Raw genomic sequence first — 24,645 nt, 5'->3', positions numbered from 1 at the left:
GAGAGGCCAAAAGCAGGAAGGGATGAAGTTAATTTAACGGCCAATCTGAGTGAGGCGAGGTATCAGGGGGATTCTGACATTAATAGACAGGTTTGACGTCTGCCTCCTCCTGACTGCCAGTGGAGGGCAAACACTTTAGAAAGTCTTTGTAAGGGGAGGAAGTGGCCGGAGCAGCCACAGGGGATGAAAATGAAATGCTTCGGGGAGTTCCTGTCATGGCACAGCAGAAATGAATCCGACTGGGAACCATGAGGTTGTGGGTTCGATCCCTGGCCTCGCTCAGTGGGTTAAGGATCCGGCATTGCCGTGAGCTGTGGTGTAGGTCGAAGACACAGCTCTGATCCTGCGTTGCTGTGGCTCTGGTGTAGGCCGGCGGCTACAGCTCCAATTACACCCCTAGCCTGGGAACCTGCATATGCCGCAGGTTCGGCCCTAAAGAGCAAAAAAGACCAAAAAAAAAAGAAAAGAAATGCGTCAGAGCCCCGTCTGCCAGCTCACCCCACCCTCTGCAAGGGCTGATCTGTTCATCCTGCCCCCTCCACTTGCAGACCTAGCCCCCACCGCAGTCCTGGCCTCTCGCCAGCTGGGGCAGTGCAGCCTGAAGTGCAGGCTGGGGTGGGGGGTGGCGGTCAGGAGACTTGAGACCGCTGCCCCTGAGACTCGATTGTGTCTTTATAAAATGAGGAGGGCGGGTTCTTAGCGTCTGTCCTGTCCTGTGCTACCAGCATCCTCTGGATGTGAAACTACACACTGGGCTTCGGGGGCTAAATCGGTGGCTCTCACATCAGCATGAACAGAAGCATCTGCAGGGCTTGCTAAAACACAAATAAATGCCTGGGCCCGGCCACCCACTGTGGTGCTGGCGTGTGTAACAGCGGGCAGGGGCAGGGACAGGAGTAGGGCAGTCCTCACTTGCAGCTTTTGCTGAGTTCCTGGCCCATATACCCCCACAAGGCCAATTTCAAGCTTCCAAGGGGTTGGGGGATGTAGACCATTTGCTCTTGGGAGGTGGCCTCACCCCAGGGGGTCTGACTCGGCAGGTGGGGTGGGGCCTCAATGGGTAGGGGCCGGGCGGGCTGACGATGGGGGAGGGAGCACCCTTTGAGAATCCCAGTTCTACCACTGCCCTTTGCCAACAGGAACATCAGGCTCTTTACTCCACTAGGGCCTGCTGAGCACCTGCCGAGGGCACACAGGTACAACCTTCCCTTGAAGATGCCCAGACGCAGAGGAAGGCCCCTCACCCCCATCAGCAGAGAGGCTGCAGTGTGGCAAGACGCCCCCAGGGGGCAGGAGGGAGCTACGCAGAGAAGGCTCTAGCACCTTCCAGGCTTAACCAAGATCAGCGTCTCAGGCCTTTAGACTTGGGAGGGGCCTAAGGGACAGTTCGTCCAGCATCACGCCAAGGACATGTCCCTTACCCCTCCTCCCTGACACGGGCTCCCAGGGCCTGCAGACACTGGGTGACGGGCCCTCACTCCTCCCTGGCTGCTCTCCCTACTCGTCCCTCCACCTCAGCTTCAATCACACAGTGAGTCAAGGTGACCTTCTGGCCAATGCCCTGCTCTTCATGCTCTGGTCCAAGCCCTGTCCTCACATAGACTAAATACCAAACTTAATGGGAGGCAGTGTAGACGGTGGAAGGAGCCTGGGTTCTGGAGTCAGACAGAGGTGGGTTTGCCTTGCAGGGCGTAAGGGGGATTCCACCACCTGGCAGCTGTGTGACTTTGGCTGGTTCTCCGACCTCTCTGAGCCTTGCTTTTTTTTCCCATCTCCCCAGAGGTGATACCCCTCGCTTTCCTGGGTGGGGGTGAGAACACGCAAGTATTCTGACTCAGACATCAGGGTGGGGAGGGCGGGGTGTTAGGGCTCCTTCGCAGAGTGGGTTCTGGGGGCAGGTGCACGGCCTCACAGAGCCAGGGAGCTCTGTCTGCAGTCCGGGGAAGCCAGCGGGAGCAAAGGACTGGGCTCACCACGCCCCGGGAGGTATCCGGGGTGGGGGGGTTAATCCTACCCATCTCTCCCTGCTTCTCTTAAACAAAAATAAAAAATAGTATTCGTTGAAAGAGACGTTTGGTCTCAGTGTTACATAAGGAATAAAAAGCCTTTTTAAAAAACATTGCTTTTTTTTACACATCTGTAACACCTCGTCTAAGCAAAACCAGGGTGCTTGCTGAGAAACCACAGCTTCCAAACATGTGTTTCCAACATAAACGCTGCCCCTCAAACCCCCTCTGTAGACAGTCTCAGGGGAAGGGCCTGAGCAGGGAGGAGGCCTTGGCTCTGGCCTGTCTGCTGACCCTGGAGACCACCCTGACCCCAACCCCCGGCTGCCCTTTGTCCAGACTGGCTGGAAACTCATCGGGCTCGCCAGTTGCCTCCGCTCCTCCAGGTGGGTCAGCGTGGAGGGGCTGCCTGGGAGGTGAGTCCAGGCTGTGCTCCCATGTGCCCCTGGACCATGCAGGTGTGAGGCTATCCATCCTGCAGGAAGGAGCCCTAGCCCAGGGGCCCGGAAGTCTAGGTCGAAGACTTGGGTCTGCCGTGAGCCTGCTGTGTGACCCTGGGCCAGGAACCTCTCTGGGCTTCATTTTCCCCCAGGCTATTAGAGAAGGGGCTGGAAGCTGCCCCTGTCCTTTTGCAGCTCCCCTTATGCAGGCCAGCCAGGTTACCCACTGCAAAGAAGCTTCCCACCCTCAACAGAGCCCACAGCTTCCCTCCAAGGCTAGGCTGGTCCCCACAGACTGGCTGGGGCTGGCAGAGCTGGGGCTCCCACCCCCCAGATAATTAGCCAGCAGGGAGGGGGCCTCAGGCACAGACTGACCACAATAGAGCTGCAACAGGCACCAGCACCTGTCAATAATTCATTGCTTTCCCCTGGGAGCCGGTGTCAAGTGCCTGAGGCCTGGCCAGGCCTCCACCGCTCTCCTGGCTCCTGAATTAGTCATGAGCCTCAGGAGACTGGCTCCCGGGTCAGGCCATCCCCCCCACCCCCCAAAGGGTCCTGGACAGGTGGCGGGGGCGGGGGGTGGTGGGGGTGGGGGTGGCGGATGGGCCCTCAAGATCCTCTGGACCCAACACGTCGCCCTCATAGGGCAGCTCAAGTCTCTCGGAAAAGGACCTTTCAAGGTGCGTGGAGCAGACCTGGGGGCTCCTGGGGGCCCCTGCCTGGGGTACTTAACTTTCTTCACACCAGCGCCCTCCTCCTGGCAGCCCTACAATGGCTGGGTGAGGGCCAGCTTCTAAGCTGCCCTCCCCTTCTAGAACGAGTCCCTTCTCTGAGGAGGGTGGTGGGTTCAGGCCCATAGGTTCTGTCTCTCACACCGCCTGCTTCACCTCGGTATCCCCCGCCCCATGTACCAGTGCCTGGAGCGCCCCGAGCTCTTTGGAGAAGGGCTGCCTGGCTTCCTGCTCCCAGGTCTTCTCACCCAGTACAACCTCTCCTCCTGACCCAAGGGGGCATTTATTCACTCATTCGCAAAGTAATTGGGGGCCTGCTGGGTGCCTGCTGGGTGCCAGGCACTGTCCCAAGCAGCAGTGTGGCTGTGCTGTTTGCTAAGCCCCATGCAACCCCCAGAGGGTCCCCGGAGGCCAGGCTGCTACATAAGAAGGAGTCTGGTGACTAATCCAACCATGGTGGGGACAGAGGACCCACACCAGACCAAGAAATAGAGCCCAGCCTCCAGGGTGGGAGACACGGCCACATCTGACGAAGCGCGAAGCACCTGCCGTTCCTCCCGGAACCCTGAGCTGGCCTGTGTCAGGGCAGGCCCTGCGCACGCCCGAGACCGCCACTCTTCCCCGCCACAGCTCTGCAGGCAGCAGTGCCCTGGGCATTCTCTAGGATTCCAAAGAACAGGCAGGAACCTCTCCTACCAGCCCTGGGCCTCTCCTTGTGGGATTTCCTGCCTTCTCTGGGGTGGGGCAGGAGGAAGGGGAGGGAGAAAGGAGAGGCAAGGAGGAATTCCTTCTTCCCCTCTTCTGCCTCTCTCTTGCTGGCGTTTAAATTTTCTTTTCTTTACTTCTCCTTTTTTTTTCTTTTTTTCTTTTTAGGGCTGCTCATGTAGCATATGGAGGTTCCCAGGCTGGGGGTCGAACCGGAGCTATAGCCATCGGTCTACACCACAGCCACAGCAACCCGGGGTCCGAGCCTGGTTGACGACCTACATCGCAACTCACAGCAACGCCGAATGCTTGACCCACTGAGGGGGCCAGGGATTGAACCTGCATCCTCATCAATACTAGTCAGGTTCTTAACCTGCTGAGCCACAACGGGAACTCCCTCTTGCTGGCATTTTAGGACAACTCATCAAAGCCTTACATTCCAGCATATTCACTGTTACAGTGGTGGATGTCCTAAATAATTTGCCAAATACGTCTGATTTGTTTTTAGCAGGAGTTTTGATGTTTTCCAGTGTTTCCAGCATTCCAGGGATTAGTCTAGCAGCTTTTATTTAAATGATTTAGCACTGCCTTCCACACCCTTGGTTTCCAGCCTCACTGCTCACATACCCTGGAGTTTGAGGACCAGGAAGGGGAGGAAGAAGGCAGGCCTCCTACCCCTGCCCACTGCTGGCTACCCCTGTGGCCCTGGTAGCCTCTCTGCAGCCCAGTTTCCTCATCTGCACAGCAAGGTGCACTGGCTGAGCTCTGAGGCCCCCAGATGCTCTGCCATCTGCTATGGGTCCTGCTGGGGTGCCTGGAGCCCCTCTCGGCCCTGGCTTCTGACTCTGCCTCCTCCTCCGCACCCACCATGTGGTGCATTTCCTCGAAGGCCACCAGGTCTCTCAGGCCAGAGAAGAAGGACGTGCTTCATCTTGGGTGCCCCTGGTGGATTAAATAACTAACCTTTCTTTTCTTTTCTATTCTTTGCTTTTCCTTTCTTTTCTATTCTTTTTTTCTTTTCTTTCCTTTTCTTTTTTGACCACCCCACGGAATATGGCCTTCCCAGGCCATGGATCAAATCCGAGCTGCAGTTGCGACCTACGTTGCAGCTGCAGCAAGGTCAGATCTTTAACCCACTGTGCCAGGGATCGAACCTGTGTCCCAGTGCTCCCAAGATGCCCCCAACTCCATCTCATCAACCTTTCTTGTGTGTGCCAGGGGCAGCTGCCTGAACGATGGGATGCCCCGAGAAGCCAAAGGAGGCCTTCCTGTCAGCAGGCCTACATCTCATACTCAGCTGAGAGCTCGCGGGCTCCCCATGAAAATGAAGGCTGGTAGCCCACGTGACTTGGCCCTTCTTGATTCAGAAACCCCCTCTACAGCATCACCGTCTGCTCTCTGCTAACCCTCTGTGCACAATAGCTCTGGTTGAAGCGCTCTGCCGTCCTGCAGCAATGCAGCCTGCTCCTGCTGCTAGGTGTGCATCTCTCTTTCCCATGGCAGAAAACCTTCTTGGGGGCCAGGCATGGTGTCTTAATCTTCACCTTAGTTCCTCCAATGACTAGCACAATGTCGGCCTGATTCGGTGTTTCTCAGTGAGTGTTTGATGAGTGACTGAAAGGCAGGATAAAAGGACGGCTGGAAGGGAGGCAGCTGTGCTCACTGCTATACACCAACACTGCACTGGATGGATGCATGGATGCATGGATGCATGGATGCATGTCTTCTGTGATTTTCTCCTCGAGGCTCTCGTCCCCCGGTCATGAATTGAGATTTAAAATCCCTTCCCGGAGTTCCCGTCGTGGCTCAGTGGTTAACGAATCTGACTAGGAACCATGAGGTTACGGGTTTGATCCCTGGCCTCGCTCAGTGGGTTAAGGATCTGGCTTTGCCGTGAGCTGTGGTATGGGCCGGCAGCTGTAGCTCCAATTGGACCTCTAGCCTGGGAACCTCCACATGCCGCAGGAGTGGCTCTGGAAAAGGCAAAATAAATAAATTAATTAAATAAAATAAAGTAAAATAAAATAAAATCCCTTTCCTCGGCAACCACAAGGCAGTGCCTACTCGTGTTCTCTCCAACCAGCACGAGGACTGTGGAGCCCTCGCCCCTCACCTCTCCTGCTCTGGTGGCGCTACTTCTATCAACACGACCTAGGACGAGGTCAGCTTTGCTTGCGTTGTGGTCTCCTCCCCCTGTTGAGTCACACCGAGCTGTCGGCGAGGAAAACCCTACCCCTTTCAGGACACATGGTGGTTCAGCCATGCCCATCTCTGGCTTGTATGAGAGCAACTGGCTTTCAAATCCAAGACAGGACCTTACATGTACTATATCTCGCCACCACTCCAGGCTGTTCCAGGGGTTCTGAATTCTGCTTGTCGCCCAAGGAGAGGGATGGGAACTGCTTTTGCTGAACCCCTGGTAGTGATTGCTGGCAGACGGGCTCCACTGTGGAATGTGGGCTTCACGGGGGTGGGCACCTCGCTGTCCTCAGCACCCAGTTCAGGGCCTGGTACACAGCAGGCACTTAGTAAACTTGGGGATTGAAGGAATGAAGGAACATTGATCTCATTTAATTCTCACAGCTTCCCTTTGAGGTAAGTACTCATCCTTTTAAATACGCAAACATCGAACTCAGAGAGGTTCTGTAACCTGCCCAGCGTCACACAGTAGATGACTGAGCTGGGATCTGAGAGGAGGCTCTCCTGACGGCCACACCACCAAACCCCAGGGCTTCTGGTCCTCGGCAGGTGTGACAAGTTCACCCTCAAGGCCACAGATAGGTGGTCTGCCGGAGGCTATAGTCACCTTCTCCAGTGGGTACCTGTTGCCCAGCATGGTATAAGGGGGAAGACTCGAGGGAGGAGACAGGAAGCCGAGATGGGGCTGGGGACAGAGAGTGAACTTGGCCGACCATGGCTGGGAGGGCTGGGGGATTCTGGAGACACACCAGGGAGCGGGGGCGGGTCTTTGAAGATCAGTCCAGGCTGGGGGTGTGGGTGCCCCTTTTAACTCAAAGGAGAGAACAGCCCAAGGAGCAGGGCAGTGCCCCCTCCCCCCGCCCTGCCTCTCCCGCCCTGCTCCGCACTTACTTGTTGCTGAAGACTTTGCTGTAGTTGAAGATCTGAATCTCGAGCATCTCATTGCTGTCAATGCTGCTGGCCACTGGCCACCGGAAAGTCTGGGGAGAAAGGAACAGCCGTGGCCTTGGGTGGAAGTGACGGGGAGGAGTGGGGGTGGGAAGGGGGATCCCCAGTAAGATGGCCCCCTCGCATCAGCCCACTGCTCCACGGGGACAAACCCACACCTGGAATCACATTTAGCTCCAATGCCACCTTGTTGCCCGCTCCTCTTTCAAAGATGGTGCTCGTAAAAGTCCATCTGCCCAAGGTCGTATGGTTAGTGGAAGAACCTGGAGCTGATCTGCACCTCTGACTCAGCCCACAGCTCCTTCCACGGCCTCCCAGTGGCCTCCCAGCTCCTGGGGTGCACTTGTGGGTGGCTGGTGAACCAGGGAGCGGCGGGCCCCAGGGTTGTGGGCTGCAAGCTTGGCCTTGCTTTTTTTTTTTTTTTAGGGCATTTGGAAATTCCTGGGCTAGGGATTAAAGTGGAGCTGCAGCTGAGGCCTCCGCCACAGCCAGGCAACACTGGAACCACACCACACCTGCGATCCGCACTGCAGCTTGCGGCAACGCTGGATCCTTAACCCAGAGTGAAGCCAGGGATTGAACCTGCATCCTCAGAGAGACAACATCGGGTCCTTAACCTACTGAGCCACAACGGGAACTCCAGAGAGGGGCTTTTGCTGTGTGCAGAATGGAGCTGTCAGCTTCCGGCGCTCTCCTGTCAGAATCAGGCTGACCAGGCCAAGCTCTGCCCTGAGGGGGGGGTCGCTGGCTCCTCATTCAGGTCAGCTCACCCCCTCATGCTAACAACGTTGATTCCAGGGACAGAATTTAGTGGTTGAGTTGTGTTAGGCTCAGGCCCACAGAGGAGGGACAGCCCGTCTCCACGCATCGTTTCCAGATTTACCCGAACCACTTCAGCCCGGGCTTCATTAAGTGAGTCGTAACATAATGTCTTTTCTACCAAAAGAAATCCTGGTTACTCCATTTTTCTCCGCTTTTGGCTGAAACGCCCTCCTGCGCCCCCGCCCTGCCGCCCACCTCTTACCTTTTCTCCCAGCAACAGCTTGTTTCAAATTAGCCAATCGGGAAGAATGTGCCCCCGACCTGACCAATGGGAAGGGGACGGGTACCTCACCTGCCTTAGGGATAAATAGGGAGGCTCTTCTCTTCCTCGCTTGCGCTTTTTGAGCACCCGCGCCCTTCTGCACAAGGAAAGAGCCCTGTCGAGATCTCCCCGTGTTCATGTGTCTCATTTTCCAACACTGATGATCTGAGCCATTCTCCAACAATTATTGACTCAAGAATAATGAGGAGGCGTTCCCGTCGTGGCTCGGTGAAAGGAACCCGACTCGTATCCGTGGCATCGTGGCGTTGATCCGTGGTCTCGCGCACACTGGGTGAAGGAGCGTGGCTGTGGCTGTGGTGTTGGGGGGGCAGCTGCAGCTCCAATTTGACCCCTAGCCTGGGAACTTCCATATGCCATGGGTGAGGCCCTAAAAAGACAAAAATAAACAATAAAAACATTAAAAAATAATGATGCAAAGGAAGTTTGGTAGGATTTTCCCAAAGGCCCTAGAAATGGCAACAGGGGCCCAAACCAGAGGCTAAAAAGAGCTGCCACGGGCCCCTCCCTCAGGGCTGCCTCAAAGGCCTGCTGCCCCAACTGTGACCCTGGGCTTCCTCCCCCCACCCACCCCCTGATGTAAAAGAAGATGCGGGAAGGAATAGCTGCAAAGAATCATATCCTAGGCAGAGTGTTTTTGTGGCCTTTTCCTGGGAGAATGGCTCGGAGAGATTGAGGAAGGGGAGTTCCCAGGGACATTTGCCTGGCGATGTGGACTTGTTAGCCTGTCCCCTGAGTCTCTTGGGAGACCCGTGGAGCACCTGGGGGCAAGGACAGTGCCATGAAGGAGCCTGGCATGCCACTGTTGGGTGTGTTGAGTATGTGGCCTGTGCTCCGAGGGTCAGGTGGGTGCTGTGAAAGGAAGTCAGGCTCGAGCTAGTGGCTGATGCTTTACCCACGGCCGCCTGCCTGGGGAGGGGCCCTCCGCTCTGAGGCTGGTGCAGGCGCTGGGCGTGGTGGAGCCCGGCGTCCTAGGTTGGAAACCCACCTTCAGAACCCAGCCACCGGGTGTCTGATGGGACAGCAGACCAGCCGTGCTTCCAGAGCTGGTTCGATCTCACCGAAGACGCTGCCACAGCACAGGGAGGGGCCACAGGGATGGCAGAGACCAAGAATCGGACCATGGCCCCGTTCCCTGCTAGTGCGGGGGGAGGAGGTGGGGGGCCTGAGCGGGGGCCTGTCCCACCCCATGTCTTGAGCCACAAGCTCGAGAGAAGGGAGATGAGCAGGCAGAAACAGGGTGCCAGGCTGGAGCCGTCAGCGCTTCTAGACTAGACTCTGAAGAGCTGAAGCTGACCAGCGAGCTCAGAGATCTGCTCGAGACGCCACCGAGAGGTGGTGTCAAGGGGGATTTGACAGAGCAGGTGGAAGGTAGCAGCTTTTTAATTTTACGTTTCATTTTTATACCCCCATCAAATTCAGGATGCACAATAGGCTTGTAGTAAATAATAATAATAGCAATCACAGCTGCCTTTTGTAGAAAAATTGCCATTATGTGGGTCTGAATGCTTTAGATGCATCAATTCATTCAGTCTTGACAACCACCCAAGAAGCTGGTAATGTGTTCTCTGGTTCATAGACAGAGAAACTAGGACTCAGGGAAGTGACAGGACTCTGTCGTTAGTGGCCCAGCAGTGCTGGGAGGGCTTCTGGGGTCCCACCCAGCACGTGTGTCACTTCAAAGCTGGGCTTCCTTCTCCCACTGGGGACTCCCAGGGTGGGGAAGCAGGGGGGCCCTGGGCCAGCGTGGCAGGTCACAGCTCAGTGTGGCCAGGGACTGTTGGAGTTCCTGCTGTGGCACAATGGAGTTGGCAGTGTCTCTGCAGCACCAGGACACAGGCTTGCTCCCCAGCCCGGCACAGTGGGTTAAAGGATCCGGTGCTGCTGCAGCGGCAGCATAGGTTGCAACTGTGGCTTGAATCCGATCCCTGGCTCTGGAACTCCATATGCCGCAGGGTGGTCAAAAAAAGAAAAAAAATCAAAGGGTCTGTCTCAGGAAGATGGCCTTCATGTCCCCTTGCTCTGGGGCTGGCGAGGCCCAGGGAGGCCCCCTGACATCTCCATGCGGGTGGTGGGGAGAGAGCAGGTGAGGGAGGCAGGGGGCCGAGGAGGAAGAGGGGGTGGGGCGGGGAGGGAGGGGGCTCTGAGAGGGGCTGGGGAGGACTTTGGGGGCCTTGGGCACAGAAGGAAGAAGGGCAGGGGGAGGGGAGCCCGGGGGTGGGGCGGGGGGCCTGCAGCCTCATTCAGCTGCTCTGCTCCTGCTGTTTCTTAATGCAGTTGCTGTTATTGGGCTGCAGGGAAATAAACCCGCACGCGAAGGCCTAACTCATCAGCCGCAGTGCAGAGGGGAGAGGGCCTGGGGGGCGAGGAGATTCTGGTTTTCTGCGAACAAAGAGGGAAGGGGTGTGTGATCCGCCTGCGGATCCATGAGCAGAATTTTGGGGATTTTGGCGCTGGAGGAGGGGGAGGCTTAGGCAGAAAAGGAGCTGTGGAAATAGCACCGTTAGAGGAAGGGGGCATGAGAGTGAATTAATTGGGTGAACACAGGGACCCAGGACCCAGGAAGTCATTTCGAGGAAAAGAGGCCCAGAGCGGGAAGCAGCTTGTGAGCTCTGTTTCACCATCTCCTGGCGCTGATTGGCTCAGGGGTTGGGGTGCAAGGACCTTCAGGCATAAGGAGACCCTTGTCAAGGGCAAGCTTGCTGAGCAGAGGGGTGGGGGGGTCAGCGAGGGCCAGAGGGGGCACCTTGGGGAGTCCTGACAGAGGTGAGATGCCAGAAGAGGCTCAGCCCAGGACACCTGTTGAGGAATTCTCAGGTGAGAGAATCTTTAGCCCTTTCAGGAAGGAGTCTCAGCCAAGCTCAGCCAACCCAGAGAAGCACGAGGAACACTCAAATGTGAATAATTGAAGTCACTGAGCGTTGGGCCCCTTTGTTACACAGCACTGGTTGACTGTGACAGCTGCACACTCTCTGTGCCTCTCTCTGAGTCTGCCTCCTATAGGGGCGCCTGTCTGCGGTGGTGAGCTGGCCCCCCACCTCCTCACACACGGGCTCCCTGCCTTCCTGCCATCCCCAGAGCTGCTGAGACAGCTTGACTGTCCTGCACTGCAGCTCAGAGCCTGAGCAGAGCCAACAGGCCCAGTCTTGTCACATTCACTGGGGTCTCCCTGTACCCCACATAGGGCCTGGCACGAGGTGGGCACTCACTAAATGGGCCTCAGGTGGCTGCCTTGACTGCAGGGCTGGCCTGTGGGGGTGGGTGGGTTAGCTCCTGTCTCCACACCCCTCCTTGTCCTCGTAAAGCCAGGGTGACCCTGCAGCACTGCTTCTCTGGGTCATCGTGAGGCTGGTGAAGCACTTAGCACAAAACCCAGTGCAGGATAAGAGCCTGATCAACGTGGTACCTTATTACAGTGATCCTTCAGGAGCCGGGGCAAGGTCTGGCATCCTTGGGGATGGATGCTGCAGGGACTGCAGGGGCTGCTGGGGACAGAGAGCCTCTCCCCAGCCTGAGGCAGCACCGGTGTGATCCTCCTGCAGCCACAAGAGCTGGACTTGTGCCTTCTGTTTCTGGAGATGCCCTGACCATAAGCAGCCTGGCGGTCAGGCCAAGGAAGCCCACACGCCATCAAGATTCCACGCCACATCAGTCTCCAAACACTCCAGGGGACTCAGCTAGTAGCTGAGCCAAACATTGCCTCTCAGGTTGTCATGAGCCGACAAGTCCCATGCAGAAGCAAGTGTTTGCTGAGCACCTTCTATGTTTGCTGAGCACCTTTTGTGTGCTAGGCTGTCTGTGGGGATGCTGGTGTCTCTCAGGAGCTCCTGGGTAGTTCTTTTTGTTTGTTTGTTTGTTGCTTTTGAGGGCCACACCCTCGGCATATGGAAGTTCCAAGGGTAGGGCGGGGGATTGGAACTACAGCTGCTGGCCTATGCCACAGCCACAGCCACAGCAATGCAGGATCCGAGCCACATTTGCGACCTACGTTGCAGCTCCCAGCAAAGCCGGATCCTTAATCCACTGAGCAAGGCCAGGGATTGAACCTACATTCAATCATGGATGGATTCTAGTCGGGTTCGTTACCACTGAGCCAGAATGGGAACTCCCCTCCTGGGTAGTTCTAAAGACAGACACAGATCTGAAATTGCAGCCTGGGATGGGATATTGGCAGAAGTAAGGCAGCAGGAGGGATGGGGGAGGGAGGAGAACCTCTGTCTGATGGGGGTTCTCAGGAGCCCCAGGAGTGCAGGGCTATGACCCAGTTCACCAGCTCTAGGCTTGGCTGTGACCCGGCAGGTGCTGGCCGGGGCCGGCGGTTCTGCATCCTATCAGCTCCAGGGATCTAGGACTCCGCGGAAAGGTTCCCCGATGCAGGCTGGAGAATGACCTGGATTATCTTGGGCTTCATCATCTGGGTTTGAAACCGTCTTAAATCAACCATGCAATGTCCCTAAAGGGACAGTCCTCTAGATGCCGGGGAGGGGCGGTCTGAAGAGCTTTAGGATTCAATGGAAAGAGGCTGTCTTGGGAAGTTAAAGACCCAAGACTCGAACTGGGTTTATTCTTTCATTCATTCGTTCACTCAGCAATGCTCCCTGAGCCCTGAGCTGGGTGCCAGGCCAATGATGAACTCGACCAAGCATATGCTCCTGGCCCTGTGTTGGTCGTGGCCCGTGACTCCCAGTACCAGCTAAGTGGGAAGATGAGATGGGGCCCCCCTGACCCTCCACCCCCCAGGCTGGTGACCTCTGCCCCCTCTGGGCTCAGAAGACCCACAGTCCATCTTTGTCTGCACCAGGTCCATCTCCCCACTGGACTGAGCCCCCTGAGGGCAGGACTAAGTCTTGCCTACATTGTCAGTGGCCATAGACTCTGGAATTAGACCTGGGTTCAAATCCTGATGGGCTACTCGTGGCCTGGGTGCGTGGCAGTGAGTCATGACGCGTGTGTGAGTGCTCAGCCTCTCCTGCCGCACACCAAGGGCTCAGGACAGAGCAGCTGCTCTTCTTCTTCCTACAAGTTCTGTCTATATTCTGGCATCTCCTGGGGGCTGTGGTCCACAAAGAGCCTGGTGAAAGCCACACCAAGCTGGCTTGAGGTGGGCCGGGTGTGGCCATTCTAGCATCCCCCCCCCTCCCCAGGTGGGGCACCTCTGTTGGCTGTTAGCCTGGTGCCCAAAGACTGTCTCTCTCTTTCTCTCTCTAGCGTCTCCATAGTTGTAGGTTAAATGCAGGAGCTCAGGTTCCAGCCTCTGGGAAAGGAGACACCAGATCCAGGCTCTGTTTCCACCATTGTCGCACAGGGCATTGTCTTTCTGCCACGGCCACCTCCCACCCACCCACCCAGGTTCCCCTGCCCTGCCTGCCACAGCCCTTCTCATCCTTGTGTGAGTAGAAGTAGGGGAGAGGTTTGTTTTCATGGCTTTTATTCTGCTTTTAGCCATGCAACATTTCTGTAAGTTGGGCAAAGCAAGGAGCATATCCCCATTTTGCAGAAGGGCCACCTGAGGCCCAGAGAGGTAGAGCGGCTGTCGCAAAGGAACACCTCAGTGAGGACGGGAGCCCGGGCATCAGGACTCCCTGGCCGGCGTGCTGTGTACCCCCCAGAGCTGGCTCCCAGAGGCCCTGAGCTCAGTAGGGTGAGAAAAGAGGCATTCTGGGAAGCCGGGAGGCCTTTGGAGGTTTTGCAAGGGGCAGCAGAGTTTCCTTGTCCAAGCTTGTTCTAGAACCTACGCACAGGCTGGTTCTTCCAGGGACCTGCCGGGAAAGTTGAGGAGCTGTCCACCCAGGCTGGGGAGGCGGATGTAGGCATGGGGGTGCAGTTCCAGGCTCTCTATGGAGAGAGCCCCAGGCCCTCTGTTAGCAGGGGGAGTGCAGGTTGCAACCCCTGTTTATGGGGTGTGCCCTGCTGACCAGTGGCAGCCAGGCTGCAAGCTGTTCCTTAGAAGGAGAAGCAGAGGTCAGCGTGTGGGGACACCCCAGCAAGGTCTTGAGGGGGTGGGGGGTGGGGTCAGGCTGAGCAGCTGCTGCATCCACAAGTGGCTCAGTATCTAATCCAAGCATGGACGTAGAGCCCTATCTATGTCACTTACAGTTGGCACCTTGGGAAGGATACGCTGAGCCTCTGAGCCCAACTTTTATCACCTGGAGCTTGCTGTAGAGATTGGATGGAAGAGGCCTTGCTCAGGACGCAGCATGGTTGCTGCGATGGGAACCTGCTGCTGTGATGTCCCCACGGGGCTGCCCAGCCGGGAAGTGAGGTGGGCAAGTCCCTGGCACATGGGAGGTTCTAGCATTCTTGTTCCATTCCTCCAAGTGCCAGGGGCTTCCCTGTGGTGACAAGTGGCAATGTCCCTATCCACCTGAGGGCGGGTAAAACTTTCCCCAGGTGAGAACCACTTCGCCCACCTGGAGGCTGCTCTGCAATCGGGGCACGTGCTTTTGCTCATAACTCCCTGGCTTCCGCCGCTTCCTGGTCTCTCCGCACTGACCTGGAGCCTCACCAGGCTCCGGCAGGGATCCGCATGTGCTGCTGCGCATGCCTCTCCCTCTGGGGGTCTCTACCTGGGCCCGGCGCACACCAGGTGCTCAGAACTCGGTCCCATGCTGGGGGGCGGCAGGACTGACTCGCCCCCAGCCCCACACTGGGCGGCACTGGGCAGAGGAAGGACACGGTGATTAACCTGGAATGTCATGTATACCCAAGGCTCAGGTGTCCCAGGGTGCAGTTAATGGAAAAGAGTGACAGTGCCCTTAGAAGGGGCATCAGGTGGCTCCCTGGCTGGAAGCCAGGGTGGACACATCCCCTGGGAGATTCGGTGAGAAGGGGGAGCGGATGCTCTGCCCGGCTGATTCGGGGCAGAGGCCCGGGGGCAGGGCCGAGAGACAGGGCCAGGCTGCCTGCATCTTCACCTGATGGAGGAGGTGGCGGGGAGGCGGGGGAACAGCAAGGTGTATGGTCAGGTGAGCCCGAGACAGAGACCCCAGGCTTAGTATGTAGCAATGGTGCCACTGTCACAACAGCCCCTCCTTATGCTCATGGTTTTACAAAGACTTCATACCCTTTTTCAGCCCCATTCGATGAAGGTGGAAACTGAAGCTTAGAGACTGAGGCCCAACGTCACGTAGCCCGGAGGCAGAAAAGGCAGAAGAGAACTCTCATTGCAGAGGGCACAGCCTGGGCGCTGGGATGGGCCATGGTGGCTCCTGAGCCAGGTGGGAAGGTTGGGGCCTTGCTCCCCTGTGCCTACAGCTCTGGGCGCATGGAAAACAGCTGCACCATGTGGGAGAGGCCCAGGATGAGGAGGAGATAGCAGTTCTGAGTGGCCCCCAGTCCAGAGGCAGCTCAGCTAAGTGCCAGCCTCGAAGGAAACAGGCTGCCATGAGGTCCCCCGCAGCCCAAACAGAGGCAGACACGAGAAGTAAAGCCAGGGAAAGATGGAGCAACTGCTTCAGGGGTCACAGCAGAGCTGCTGCTTTGTGCCGCAATGGTGACTTAGGACAGCTGCTTCTCACCCCAAAGGCACCCCTGAAGAAACTCCGGAAGCCAGAGGGAAATAGAGTCCAGGAAGAAACAGGCAAGCAGACAGACGAACGAATGCGAGAAACCCAGGGAGCCCCAAGGCTGTGTGCCCTGGCGTTTGGCACTTGCCGTCTGCCCCTGCCAGGACTGAATCATGGGCTGCTGCCCACCCTCAGCTCCCCCTGAAAGAGCTCGGGGTGGAGATGGGAAGTGAGGCCCTCTGTGCCCTGGGAAACAGGCAGCACAGGTGTTCGGGCCATGAGATGTTTTCAGAGAAGATTTTAGGAGCCCAATTCTTGCATCTCCTTGTACCTGGAAAAGCACTAACATCCTTCACGGTGACATCTGCTCCTCGTGACTAGCGGAAACCTTCCCAAGATCAGCTGTAAACTTCTGTAACGTGTTTTTGGTGGAAGGTACCGACCCCGTCTCCAAAATCACATGACGCTGACGTTCCTGCCTCCCTCTTTGGAGCAGTGTTTCGGAGCTCTCTGAAATGCTGCCTCCCGGGCTCCAGTCCTCATTTTGCCCCAGATAACTCAACTTTTAGGTGGCACGTATTTTTTAAGCCTGCAGCTGACTCACGTGTTGGGGAGGGGGGAGTGGAAGCAGCAGTGGGAGAACCGGTTTTTTTAGGGCCATACCTGCGGCATATAGAGGTTCCCAGGTTTAATTGGAGCTACAGCTGCCAGCCTACACCACAGCCACAGCAACGCAGGATCCTTAACCCACTGAGCAAGACCAGGGATTGAACCCACATCCTCATGCATCCTAGTCAGGTTCGTTAACTGCTGAGTCATGAAGGCAACTCCGTATTGGAGGAAATCTTTGTAAGTTCCACTTTTATCTTTCCCTGGCATTACCTTGGGGCAATGGCTGCCTGCTCCTTTACCGATAAGATTGTGACAAAGCCCCATGGGGGTGAGGATTAATAAAATACATATTGATAGACCAGCTGCCCCATACTTTCTTTCACTGAAGACCCAGAGCTAGTTTGCTAAAAATCTAGACAGGCTTCTGTCAACCATGCCTCTCCTTTAAAGGCTTGGAGATGCGACCCTGACTGTGTCTGTGTGGGGCCGGGGCCCCCCTGGTGCTCATGCCCTGGAGACACACAGCAGCCTTCGATGCTTGCTCAGTGCTCATTTCAGAGCAGCCACTGCCAGGGAATCTTAAACAGGGCAAAGTAAAGCGACTGGGAGGGCATCTCTCCATGTATGACTGGGCCACTTGGTTGTACAGAAGAAATGACCACAGCCTTGAAATTAACTATACTTCAATAACACTGAAAAGAAAACAAAGACATCACGGAATGGTATACACCAACTGGAGCAGGATCATTAGAACAGATGGACCATAAAAATATGTATCAGTGACACAAACCAAGGATGAGGAACCAAAAGAAAAAGAACAAATTAGTAAATTGGAAGATCAACTTGAAGAACTCTCTCAGAAGACAGCAGGAAAGGATTAATAATATAGACAAAAAAAAAAAAAGAAATGACAGCTAGAAGTAGAAGTACTGACATCTGATCATAGGAGTTGCATAGTCAAGAACAATATAAAAATTGAATCTTTGAAAAAATAATGGAGATAGAATTTTATAATAAATGAAAGATGAAAAGCCTTAGATTTGAAAGAGCTCACAAAGTAGTGCAAAACAGGAAAGACAAGGAAACTCACAATGAGGTATGTTATAATAAAATTTAAGGCCATCAAAGATAAAGGAATTATACTTGATTTTCAGAGGGAAAGAAAAAATTACCCTCAAAGGCAAGAATAAAATGGACTTGTCAACAGTAACAGTGAATGATATTTTTGAAGTTGTGAAGAAAAGAATTTTGAGCTCAAGATTTTCTTTTCTTGGAGTTCCTGTTGTGGCTCAGCGGTGATGAACCTGACTAGTATCCATGAGGCATCATGTTCGATCCCTGGCCTGGCTCAGTGGCTTAAGGATCCAGCATTTCCGTGAGCTGTGGTATAGGTCGCAGACGCGGCTCAGATCCTGTGCTGCTGTGGCTGTGGTATAGGCCAGCAGCTGCAGCTCTGATTCGACCCCTAGCCTGGGAACCTCCACATGCCATGGGTGCGACACTAAAATAGAAAACAAAACCAAAAAAACCGACTTTCTTTTCTTTCTTAAATTTTAAGGCACTGGTGGCATATGCAAGTTCCCAGGCTAGGGGTAGAATCAGAGCTGCAGCCACCATTCTAGGCCACAGCCACAGCAACACCAGATCCGAGCTGCTTCTGCAAACTACACTGCAGCTTGCAGCAATGCTGGATCCTTAACCCACTGAGTGTGGCCAGGGATTGAACCCACATCCTCATGGACACTATGTCAGGTTCTTAACCCATTGAGCCACCACGGGAACTCCAGCTGGAGATTTTATATCTAGCAAAACTCTCATTCAAATGTGAAGAAATAAATATAGTCTCAGATTTACAAAGCTTTAGAAGATTTACTGCCTGTTCGAATTAAAAATGTTTTTGGAGGAGGTACTCAAATCAGAAGGAAAACGATTCTAAGTGATGCTTCAGGAGATATTGAGAAGGAAAGGTGATCAAGACTATTATTGTCTTAAAAAAGAACACAGAAGGCTAGGACAAATAAAGGAAAGAGAGAACACACATCCATAAGAAACTAGACTTACAGTTCGACTCTAGACACCATCGGCATGAGGATGGGGGCTGAGGCAGGGAAATTAGAGAGGCAGGAGCGTGTGTTAAGGTACTTGTCATGTTAGGAGGAATTATAATTACTCATTTGTTTAAGCTCTCCATAGGGATACATAAATATGAGTATGGATGGGTGACTAGCTTGAAAACACAAATAGAATGTATAATTTTTGGACTAACAGAAGAATCTATTCAAGTGAAAGCTGCAATGTAGGAAAAAAAAAAGAAGCAGAAAGTATAGTAATGGAAAGTATAAAATAAGATGGTGGTAGAAAAAAGCCTTATAATAACAGCAATTACGATAGAGGGAAATGGATCAAGCTAATCAACACAGACATAGAGACTTCACATTGGGTAAAAATATAAGGTCTAATAATACATGCCCGAAGAAGACACACCTGAATTTAAACATACAGAATTATTGAAAATGAGACCATGAAAAATAGACATACCAAGAAATGAAAGGATTGAAACAGATGTTCCAGGCAAACCAACTAAAACTGACTGAGATAGCAATCTCAATATCAGACACAAGGGAAATTAATGCAAAAAATCATAAGAGGCAAAGAAGGATATTAAGAAATCATAGTGGAAAAATAAACAAGATGATATAGTCACAGTGAACATATAGACAACTAGTAGCAGTTTCCAAACACATCACATCAAGCAACAACTGACAGAACTGCAGAGAGAAATATGTAAATCAACAATTGTAGCAGTAGATTTAACGACAATCATTATTGAAACTGACAGATGAAGCAGAGAAAACTAAGCAGAACATTTGAAGAATTGAATAATATAAATAATAAGCTAGACCTTATACTGAGACACAGATCAAACCTCACACTGAACAAACTTCTTTTAAGCAAAAGGAGCATTTATGACCCTCAATTAGGCCATAAGAGAAGTCTCAGTAAATTCCAAAAGATCACTACAGACTCCATTCTTTGATCATAATACAGTGAAACCAGGGAGTTCCTGTGTTGGCACAGGGGAAACAAATCCAACTAGGAACTATGAGGTTGCGGGTTCGATCTCTGGCCTTGCTCAGTGGGTTAAGGATCCGGCATTGCTGTGGCTTTGGCATAGGCTAGGCTGGCAGCAACAGCTCCGATTGGACCCCTAGCCTGGGAACCTCCATATGCCATGGGTGTGGCCCTAAAAGGACAAAAGACAAATAATAATAATAAAACAATAAAACTAGAAATTAATAAAATCAGGAGTTATTTTGTCATATATACATATATATGTCATACATCCATAGTTAGCTTTGGAAACTAAACATATTAGTATATAATTCTTAGGCTTAAAAGAAAATCATAAAAGAATGTAAGGAATATTTAAAACTGAATAATAATGAAAATATTATATGTAAATTATGTTGGATACAGTTAAAACTGTCTATAAAAACAAATAGCTTCAAATACATTTATTAGGAAACAAAAAAAGTTAAAGACGACAGGTTTAGCACTCAACTCAAATGGTTAGGAAAAGAGCCACAGAACAGAATAGAATAAAGACAGAAGAAAAGAAAATAAGGGCGGAAATCAATAAAGTGGAGAATAACAGAGCATAGTAATGAAGCCAAAAGCTGATTCTTTACACAGGTTAATAAGATAAACAAATCTTTATCAAGATTTGCCGGAGTTCCCGTTGTGGTGCAGTGGTTAACGAATCCGACTAGGAACCATGAGGCTGCGGGTTCGGTCCCTGCCCTTGCTCAGTGGGTTAACGATCCGGCGTGGCCATGAGCTGTGGTGTAGGTTGCAGATGCGGCTCAGATCCTGCGTTGCTGTGGCTCTGGCATAGGCCGGTGGCTACAGCTCCAATTGGACCCCTAGCCTGGGAACCTCCATATGCCGCGGGAGTGGCCCAAGGAATGGCAAAAAGACAAAAAAAAAAAAAAAAAAAAAAAAAATTTGCCAAGAAAAATAGAGGATACAAATAAATGAAATGTGGACTAAAAAGGGAAATAACTATAGGTACAAAAAGATTTTAAAAATCTATGATCAAATAGGGGCTAATAAACTTGAAAACCTAGATGAAATGCAAAAATACCTAGAAAAATATAAAAAATCCCAAACTAGTTCAAGACAGAGAAAGTGAAAAGGTAGTCAAAGAACTCTCTTCTCCAAGCTGTCCAGACTTAAATGTTTTTACACATTTGATTCTTCCAAAATGTCAAGGAAGAGTAAATCTCTATTTTATGTGTGTTGTTTCAGAAAATTTTTTGTATTATTGAATTATGAAAATATTATAATCATAGCTGCAAAAATCCTAAATAAAAATATTTTCCAATTGAATCTACCCATGTATTAAAAATAATACATTATGAAATATACTAAAAGAAAAAACTATGATTGTTTCAACTGGTGCAGGAAAAGTTTTTGATAAAGTTCAACGGCCTTTTATAATCAAACCTCTTCGTCAGCTAGTAAACAAATTTAAATAGTAAGGCCCTATTCCAACAACTATATTTGATGACAAAATTTTAGATGTATTTATTCTCTTTAGCAGGGAGAACACAGAAAGGAGGCCTACCATCACCATTCCTGTTTAACACAGAGCTAGAGATCGCAGCCAATGCTATATGGCAAGATAAAGAAGTAAGGAGGTGGGATTGGAAAGGAAAAAATAAAATACTTATTTAGTAGTTTGCTGATTGCATTTTTAATGTATTATTAATATTATATACATTAAAAATAATATTATAATATACATTAAAAATACAATCAGCAGACAAACTATTAAAAAGAATATGATAGTTCAGCACGTTAGCCAGAGGGACTTGAAAATATTTTTCTATGCCAGCAATAATCGGCCAAAAATGTAATAAAAGTAAGATACCATTGATGGTAATAACAAAACCATAAAGTATCTAGGAAATAATCAAGGATACATAAGTCTTCTATGTAGAAAATTTTAACATCTTAGTAAAGATGGAATAGATGATTTAATGTTATAAAAAATGACATCTTCCTAAGTTAATGGTGAAATCTTTTTTTTTCCTTTTTTTTTTTCTTTTTAGAGCTACACCCATGGCCTATGGAGGTTCCCAGGCTAGGGGTCTAATTGGAGCTGTAGCTGCCAGCCTACACCACAGTCACAGCAACAGGGAATCTGAGTCACATCTGGGACTTACACCACATCTCTTGGCTATGTGGGACCCTTAACCCACTGAGCAAGGCCAGGGATCAAATCTGCATCCTCATGGGTACTAGTTGGGTTTGTTATCACTGAGCCATGACTGGAACTACTAATTTTTAAATTCAATGAAATTTAATTGACATTCCAGTTGGTTTTTGGAAGGACTTGATAAACTTATTTTAAAATTTATCTGTAAGAATAAAGACTCACAAATAGGTCAACTTTAAAAAAGAAGCATGAAGAACTTGCCTCATAACATTTTAAGACATAGGTTTTTAAAAAGCCGTATTAACTAACACAGGGCGGTCAAGTTCAAGAACAGACAGATAGACAGAAGGAATAGAATTGAAAACTCAGACATAGACCTTAACATGATAAATGGAGAAAAGATGATTGATTGTTTAGCAAGCTGATGTTAGGAAAAGTGGCTCCCTATATGGAGAAAAATAAAAGTGGACTCTTATCTAAAACCACATACAAGATAAAAGACACAACTTTCAAATCAGAAAATGTATTTGTAACCTTGAAGATGGTAAAGGCGTCTTCAACAAAATTTGAAAACATGCCAGAATTACAAATTTCTGGTCAATTCACCAGGGACCAAGTTAATAGTTAAATAGCAGGCTATTTCAATAGAACAGAGAACTCTTGCAAATCATTAGGAAAAATACAGCTATAACAATAGGAAAAAAGGGTCAGAGAATATCACAGGCAATTTACAAAGAAGGAACCTTTCAACGTGTCTTTAAAACAGCAATGAAGAAAGACATCACTGCGAATCTGGTAAAAACTGGAAAGCTGTATAACATCAAGAGTACATGAGGATGTGGGCAACAGGCACTGCTAGTGAGGTGTCAGTCACGGCAATACAGGGTCAAATGAAGTGTATGCCTGCCCTGTAAGCCAGTCATCCTAGGTCCTTGTGTACATCTCAGAGAAATACTCAGGTCCAAAGGGGACATGTGTAAGAATATCCATTGCTCATCCATGGTAGGGAGTTCCAGTGGGGCAGGAGGTGCACAGGGAACATGGGCAGGGTGACAAACTCACCCTGCTGGACCATCACTTTTCTATCTTTACCCCCACAGTCTGTGTCCCAGGAAACCCCTAAGTCCCAGGCAAGTCCCAGGCAAGTCCCTGGTCACCCTAATGTGTGTTGGATGTGTCACGTGCAACACTGTAGGGGCAACAGACTGATATAGAGAGAGAGGTGGAACTTAAAGATGACACTCAGTGAAACAAAATATATAACATGACAGCACTTAAGCGACCATGAATTCTATGCCCAAGAGACAACAATACCAATTTTGTAAGAAGACACAGGAAATCAAAAGGTACACATAGCACACGCATTGGAATGTTTGTCTAATAAAAGAGAATGCCTCTCCCTCCATGCAGGCCTACACCCAGAAAAACAAAAGGGGACCTTGAAGGGACCAAGGCGCTAAGGTGCCATAAATGGAGGCAAATGATTTTCTCAAACCCTGAGCTTGAGGTTCGAAGGAACAAAACCATTTTCCGGGGTGACGCAGTGGGAGAGGGAGCCCCCTGGGTCTTGGGGAGAAAGGGGTGAGGTCCGTGTGTTGTCGGAAGGCAGTTGAGTTAGTGGGGGCCTCCTACCTCGTCGAAGTTGGCCACGTGCTCACAGTTCTCCAGGACCCGGGAGTAGAAGGATTGCCCTGGGTGGAAAAAGAGGAAATCATTGAGTCAGGCCTGCCTGGACCACATGCTGGGGTCAGGCCTCTGGCCCTGGGAGTCCTCATTACAGCGTTTGGCTTCCCGCAGCACCTGTTGGCAACCACAGGACCTCACATCCATGCAGCAGGCTGCGGGATGAGCTGTGGGCCCGTGTTGTCTCATCTGCCCCTCTCAGCAGCCCTGGGAGGAAGCAGGCCAGCCGCTCCACAGGACAAATGGGACAAGAAAGCACAGGAAGGCACAAGGCTGATCAGGGGTGGACGTGGGAGAGGAACCCCGGTCTCTTCCCACTGTGGTGCTTTCCCGGTGGCTTTCTTGGCCTCCTTTGCCGACTCCTCAGCTCTTCTGGGTGGCCCTGGGCTGGTGCGGAGGCCTGGCCCCGAGGGTGTGGATGCCCCCCTACCTGGCTGACAGGTCCCTTGTACGACTGTGTCTGCAGCCACAAGCAGGCACATCCTGGGCCCTCTTTCCCCGTAAGAAGGCCCTTCGCGGCCCTCCGGTCCCCTTGCCCCACCAGAGTGAGACAGGGACACACAGTTCCCCAGACCCCACCAGCACCCCATACCCACATACCACCTGCTGGGCAGAAGTAAAGCTGCCCACTTTTTCCTGCCCATTTGCTCAGAGCGGCCCAGGGCCCAGGTTGCCAGAGGAAGCACAAGCTGGAGAGAGCAGGGCAGGTGGCGGGGATGGGGCAGGGACAAAGGCCAGGTCAGTTCACTTGGAGAAACGTTCACTGGAGTCTCGAAGTACCAGGCTACCTCCCGGGGACTCAGGATAGAGGGGTGGGTAAAGTGCCTGGGATCCCGCCTTCAGGGAGCTGACAGTCTATCAACGGAGGGTGGGGAACCGGAAGATGTCACCAGGTCAGCCGCATACGATACCCCGATACCCCGCGAGAAAGAGGAGTGGCTCAGAGAAGGAGGGATAAATACCATCTGGGTACGTGTGTCTGGCCGGGAGAGGACGACGGTGGGAACACAAGGGAAAGGATTGTAATTTCTTTGAGGAGAAACCCAGAGATGGGAAAGATGCAAAAGAAATTATTTAAGATGAATATATTATTGGCTGTCAACGGTACACCAAAAACAGTAGCATGTATTATAAGATCCCATGTATTTAAAAATACCCAAACCGAGTTCTTTTACATGTGAATGGACAAAGATCTCAAACCATTAAAAGGGTTACGGGTGGTGGGCAGGAGAAGATATTGAGAACAGCTTACTTTGATTTTTTTCACTGTATCCACTTGAGTTTGATATTTTTTCAGTGATGTGCTTCACTTGCGTAATTGAATGCTTTTAAATCCCCATCAACTAAAGCACTGGACCATTTCACTGAAGGACTACCTCCAGGTTGAACTGTGTCCCATTCTAAGGGTTAGTTTTGAGTTGTCACTGGTGGGCAGGCTGGGGACCCAGGAGAGGCTTGGCAGCTGGGGGACACACTGTGCTCTTCTTCCCCTC

The 24,645-nt window shown here is 51.8% G+C and overlaps 1 protein-coding gene across 1 annotated transcript in view; it reads right to left on the bottom strand.

Moving 5' to 3' along the window:
* OTOF (otoferlin) overlaps nucleotides 1–24,645 on the bottom strand; it is a 102,918-nt gene that overhangs the window by 60,154 nt on the left and 18,119 nt on the right. The window contains 2 exon segments of the mRNA XM_021087729.1: nucleotides 6,973–7,061; nucleotides 23,102–23,160. Coding sequence (XP_020943388.1) covers nucleotides 6,973–7,061; nucleotides 23,102–23,160 — 148 coding nt within the window.

The sequence above is a fragment of the Sus scrofa genome, chromosome 3, assembly GCF_000003025.6.
Source record: "Sus scrofa isolate TJ Tabasco breed Duroc chromosome 3, Sscrofa11.1, whole genome shotgun sequence".
NCBI lineage: Eukaryota > Metazoa > Chordata > Mammalia > Artiodactyla > Suidae > Sus > Sus scrofa.
This window is presented reverse-complemented; position numbering and strand designations above follow the sequence as displayed.